This window comes from Austrofundulus limnaeus, unplaced genomic scaffold (genome assembly GCF_001266775.1).
Source record: "Austrofundulus limnaeus strain Quisiro unplaced genomic scaffold, Austrofundulus_limnaeus-1.0 Scaffold1243, whole genome shotgun sequence".
Taxonomy (NCBI): domain Eukaryota; kingdom Metazoa; phylum Chordata; class Actinopteri; order Cyprinodontiformes; family Rivulidae; genus Austrofundulus; species Austrofundulus limnaeus.
This window is the reverse complement of record NW_013953645.1, coordinates 37,211-43,034: the sequence shown is the minus strand read 5'-3', so window position 1 is coordinate 43,034 and position 5,824 is coordinate 37,211. Positions and strand designations below refer to the sequence as shown.

The window sequence follows — 5,824 nt, the reverse complement described above, 5'->3', positions numbered from 1 at the left end:
CTCTCAGGGAAAATGTTTTTTTTTTATTTTGGCCCTCTCAGGGAAAGTTTTTTTTATTTTGGCCCTCTCAGGGAAAGTGTTTTTTTATTTTGGCCCTCTCAGGGAAAGTGTTTTTTTTATTTTGGCCCTCTCAGGGAAAGTGTTTTTTATTTATTTTTTGGCCCTCTCAGGGAAAGTTTTTTTTTTATTTTGGCCCTCTCAGGGAAAGTGTTTTTTTTTATTTTGGCCCTCTCAGGGAAAATGTTTGGGCACCCCTGATTTAGTGACATTCCTGAAAGTTTTGAGAAATCATCCAGTGAAATGTGAGATGTTTTGTTAACATGATCACAGACGAGAACATTATTGTCTGCCTTTGCCTTTCTGCTGTTGGTGATAATGCTAAAGGCCTTAAAATGACACGTTCTCTGTTGTAAGGCTTTTATTGTTTTATTTATCTGCAGTTACTGTTCATTCTTGATGTTCTTTTCTGTCTTTTTCCAGAACAATATCAGCTGAATAACTGTGTTTATGGACCGGTTGGACAAACGCTCTCTCATCCACAGAGTAACCACAGCACTCTGGGACTGAACAAATTCACCTCCCTGAAAGCTGTAGGTGAGTAGCACAGGTGATGCTGAGTCCATGTGTCACAGTAACCTTTACAGTGCTCACAACAAAAGCCCTCACATGATGAAATATCTCTGGACGAACAGCGAGTTTGACAAAACACCTTTCGGAGACACTGAGGTGGGACTGGTTAGATACCAGTAACCACCTTCATGACACTCAGGAAGTAGTCAGATAACGCTCATAGGCACGCCTCTTTGACAGTTAAAGGCACAAGCATGTGGTCACAGATGTGTTGTTTCTGTCTTCATATGATCAAACCTTCCTTACAGTTTCTGTTGGATTGTACATTGAAGTGCTTTGAAGCGTGCTGTTCGCTCTGAGGTTAAATGGGGTTTGGATTCATCATTTGGATTTGAAGCATAAATGCTCAAACTTTTGAGAACCTATTGTTCAATTGCTCCTAGAATGCAGGAAACCAAATGAAGTCATATTTTGCTTTTAGTACTTTATAGTTTGATACTGTCAACTGAAATGTTTGTGTGGCGATACACACTTTCTCATACGTTTGTTTTCATTTATCCTGATGTGTGAACGGAACAAGGGGTACACAACTGTTCTGTAAGTTTGTACAACGGAGGCACCTGCACTGGAGCTCTGCGTTAACCGAAAATACAGTTGAAGCCAGAAGTTTACACTTTATAAAGACTTTGTGATGACCTCAGAGACATTAGTTTATTTGATTTACTTCCAGTGACAGAGCAGCGCACAGAGAGGCCTGCTTCAGATTTAAGATGATGGTATTTTTAAATGTCTGAGCTGTCCCGCCTTGCTGCCACACACATAACTCTGCCTCCATCTCTGTTTCATTTTTTAGATTCTCCGTCCTTTTCTGCGTCACCCTGCCATCTGCCTTCTGAGGCCTCAGCCAAAGACTACTAAATCTGTACTCACCTTCAGGGCATATGCCATTTTAAAAGTTAAATAACCGCACTTCTTTTTAAATCTTCTTCAAATCATTCAGACATTCTTTTACCTTTTCTGACTCCATGTCGTCTTAATCTTCAGAATGTTTATTTCCTGCAGAAGACATTTCCATTTAGTTGTAGCTGGTAAACAAAACAACCTTTTTAATGTGCCTTGAGCACAGTTTTTCTGCCAACATTTTTAACACATTCTCATGTCGGACTCCGCGCCTGAGCGTCTATATGTTGGCGCGCATCCGTCCTTGCCGCCCGCGGCTTTTCCGAGTTAGCGTGACATTTGAGGTTAACATGAGGAATCAGGATTAAAGGTTAATTTTAGGGTCTGTGGTTAACATGAGCGATCAGGGTTAATGGTTAACTTTATAGTCTGTGGTCAGGGTTAGGCTCTATGAGGCTAGTAGATGTAAATTTTTGGGTCTAGGATGGTTAGTTTAGCGTATTTCTAGTCATAAAAACACATCGACCTCCTCCGCCCCATCTCGTACATAATGGACACGCGGGGTAGCCCCCGCACGTCAACATAATGATGCTTGGTCAAGCGTCAATACTTTGACGCGGAGGGCATGAGAATGGGCTCACATTTTAGTAGTGTTTGGTATTAATTCAGTCAATCAATCCATCAGTCAATCAAAACTTTATTTATATAACAATGACAATTGATAAATACACATAATATGCTGTAAACAAGAAAACTTTGCCTTGTTAAGAGAAAAATGTAACAAACTGTCTGTGGATTGTTGTCACCTGAGGACCCTATGCAGTAGATGACAGCCAGGCAGGAAGGCAAGGAAAAACAGACCAGGACAGAACCAAAACAAGATACATACAGAATCTGACAAAGTCTATATGAAAACCAGGAGCTTTGTTCTGTTAGGAGGAGCTGATTAGACGGTGGAAGCAGGTGAGTTAAGTACAGTTTGCTGACAGGTGACAAGGCAAGACAAAGTAGCTGAGTGAAACTGCATTGGGAGCATTGGGAAAACCCTAAAGGCCCCCACATACTCGGGCGTACTTCAGTCCGCGGAGATCCGTACGGACTCGAGACAGACTCACTGCAGACTCGAAGTGGACATCCGCAGACTGATACGTGCAGAGATAAATTTTTTACGTCCGCATACGCGGTGCACACCATGGCACATACTGTTCTGGCTGCAACACCAAGCTGATAAAGTTGAGAATCGGTGTCATTTGTAGATGAAATGGAGTCAAATCTTGAAAAGTGTCTCATGGAGGAGATTAGAAAACTTTATGACGCGTCAACAAAGGAATATAACCAGTGAGCAACAAATTTGTGGGAGGAAATCAGATCCTGGGTAATGTAGTTCTTTTCTTTTTTTCTCTTATTGTTTTAAAACTAAAATGCAAACTATCTCTTCCTTCTGATCCTTGACATCATGACTGAATTTGCGAGAAATTAAAGAATTTGTGAATTAAATATTAAGTGTCAAACATTTGCGGACAATGTGCGCGGAGTCCGCGTGGCTCATGGTATGTGCTCAGCATGCCCGAGTATGTGGGAGCCTTAAGTCTAAAGATATTAACCCGATAAGTTCAAATCCACCCCTAGACCCTTCCAGAACCTCCCACAACTGCTCTGGTCCACCTCTCCTTTCTTCACCATTTAAAGTTGGAAAAAAAAACCATTGTATCCACTCATGGTGTTTCCTGCAGTGGCCAGACAGAGAAGAACATGCCTTCAGGAAAACAGGACCACAAAAAATAAAATAAATAAATAAATAAAATAAAATAAAAAAAGATGCTCTGAGGAAAATGAGACCCCAGAACCAAGAAAAAGGACATGCTCAATGAAAATGAAACCCTGTAATACAGCAAACACAGAAAAATTTTAAATAAGCAAAATAGGGACAGGGTTTTTAAAAGATCACAACAACCAGCCTCATCCAGTATGGCAGATTTTGTAACGGATGGCTCAACTACAGCACAGACTACAGACTAAACTGTTGTTTGTTTCCTCTCAGAGGGAGCTCATTGTTTAGGATGTCAAATACCTATTCAATCAAACCAAAGGAAAAGCACTTGATCTGAGCATAGATAACTTACTGTTTATAGGATTCTGTTCACATCTGGCTATACTGTAGTTCTGTGCCACGGAGATCTCAAACGCAATAAGATGGAACAGCTTTAATGAGACAATGGCCTCACTTCATCTGGTAGATACCTCAAAGGCCACAGATGACTCTTTCTTTAAGGTTGGCCCATCTTCATTCCTTGAAGATGATGCCAAACACAAAACAGCTATCAGATGTTGAAAGCATGATGCCCAACTGCTTGAACGGCTGCAAGCAGCTAATTAGGGGTAAATCAATCCTGTTTGGGTAAAAGTTGTGGAGTCTTGCTTTACTCACAGGGTACATGTTCCATATGGACCTATACATCTGCCGGAAACTGGCTTAAAACATGGCCAAGTGTAGCCTTTGGACTGGCTGGACAATATGAAGGTCCGCCAGAATGCACATTTGTGTATGATATCCTTTTCACCTCAGTCTCAATGGTGAAATGACCAAAGTTATGTAGCCCATGGCACATTTATTTTGCTGTCTGCATGACATACCACTTAAAGAAATGCCTTGTGGGAGTACTGAAGGCCTTACAGAGAGGGAGATGTTATTGGTGCAATGGAAGTAAAAGTTAAAAGAAAAAAGTTTTGTAACCATAATAACCAATGCCAGTTCCCCTGGATTGATAGACAGGGGTGGTGGTTCCCCTATTTAAAAAGTGGGACAGCAGAGTGTGTTCCAACTATAGGGGGATCACACTTCTAAGCCTCCCTGGTAAGGCCTATTCAGGGGTCCTGGAGAGGAGGGTCCATAGGATAGTCGAATCTCGGATTCAGGAAGAGCAGTGTGGTTTTTGTCCTGGTCATGGAATAATGGACCAGCTCCACACCCTCAGTCTATATGTGCTTTGTGGACTTGGTGTCCCTCATGGACTCCTGTGGGGGCTACTCCTGGAGTATGGGGCACCAGGCCCATGGATATGGACTGTTAGGTCCCTGTACAACCGGTGCCAGAGCTTGGTCCGCATTGCCGGTAGTAAGTCGGACTCATTTCCGGTGAGAGTTGGACTCCACCAAGGTTGTCCTTTGTCACCAATTTTGTTCATAACTTTTATGGACAAAAATTTTAGATGCAGACAAGGTGTTGAGAAGATCCATTTAGGTGACCTTAGGATCACATCTCTGCTTTTTGTGGATGATGTGGTCCTATTGTCTTCATCAGATCATGATCTCCAGCTCTCACTGGAGCGGTTCAGAGCCGAATGTGAAGCAACTGGGATGAGGATCAGTGCCTCCAAATCTAAGACCATGGTCTTGAGCCAGAAAAGGTTAGGCTGCCATCTCCAGGTCAGGAAGGAGGTCCTGCCCCAAGTGGAGGAGTTTAAGTATCTCGGGGTCTTGTTTATGAATGAGGGAAGAATGGAACGGGAGATCGACTGGCGGATTTGTGCTACATCTGCAGCGATGCGGGCGCTGTACCGGTCTGTCTGAATACTACTTCATGGTCAAGGCAAATGATGAGTTAGCCTGGCCATTGTCTTCCTACGCAGTTCCGCTCAATTCTAGTTTCCTTCACTGCTCCGTCTGGGATTTCTCCCACAGACAAGGATTTCTACGGAAACATTTCATTCGGGCCATTCAGAGAACAAAACATCGATTTTCTGCAAAGGGGACTAGAATTGAGAGATTCCATATTTTTTCCCTGTGCTTGGTCAATAAAAGTACCACTCACTGACTTCCACAATGTTTTCTCTTCATTTCTTTGAGTGTTCCTGAAAGCCAACAAGTTGCACTTTGGAATGACCTTATTATTGTATCATGTTTTTGATCTGAGTTTGTTTTACAGAATGAAATGTCTGAATGAGTGCTCATCAGAGACGGCTGATTCCAGACTTTTTGTCAGGAATTGTATAATCTCACAGAAGAGATTAGAAAACAGAAACTATATGATACATTAATAAGGGACAACAAGGACTTTCAGAAAGCACAGAAATTGTGGGAGGGTAGCTCAGACCATGGGTAACGTATGTTATTTTCTTTACTTTTAAAGCTAAAATGCAAGATATCTCTTCCTCCTTGTCCATTAATGTCGTGACTGAAATCAACCCATTCTCACTCCCAACTCGTCACATATTGACGTTTTGCAAGGTTCCCTCTACGTCCGATTTTGACGCGCGGGGTACCCCCCTCACGTCAGTTACTGACGAGATGGGGCGGAAGCTGTTGTCATATGTTCAGAAAGTGTATAAAATGCGCAAAAACGACCGTTCCAAAG

The 5,824-nt window shown here is 42.3% G+C and overlaps 1 protein-coding gene across 1 annotated transcript in view; it reads left to right on the top strand.

Annotated features, from left to right (window-relative positions):
- The window catches only part of LOC106534682 (protein shisa-9), a gene marked incomplete at its 5' end in the record, with an annotated part of 32,462 nt that overhangs the window by 22,942 nt on the left and 3,696 nt on the right, over positions 1-5,824 (top strand). Inside the window, 1 exon segment of the mRNA XM_014031388.1 lies at positions 481-594. Coding sequence (XP_013886842.1) covers positions 481-594 — 114 coding nt within the window.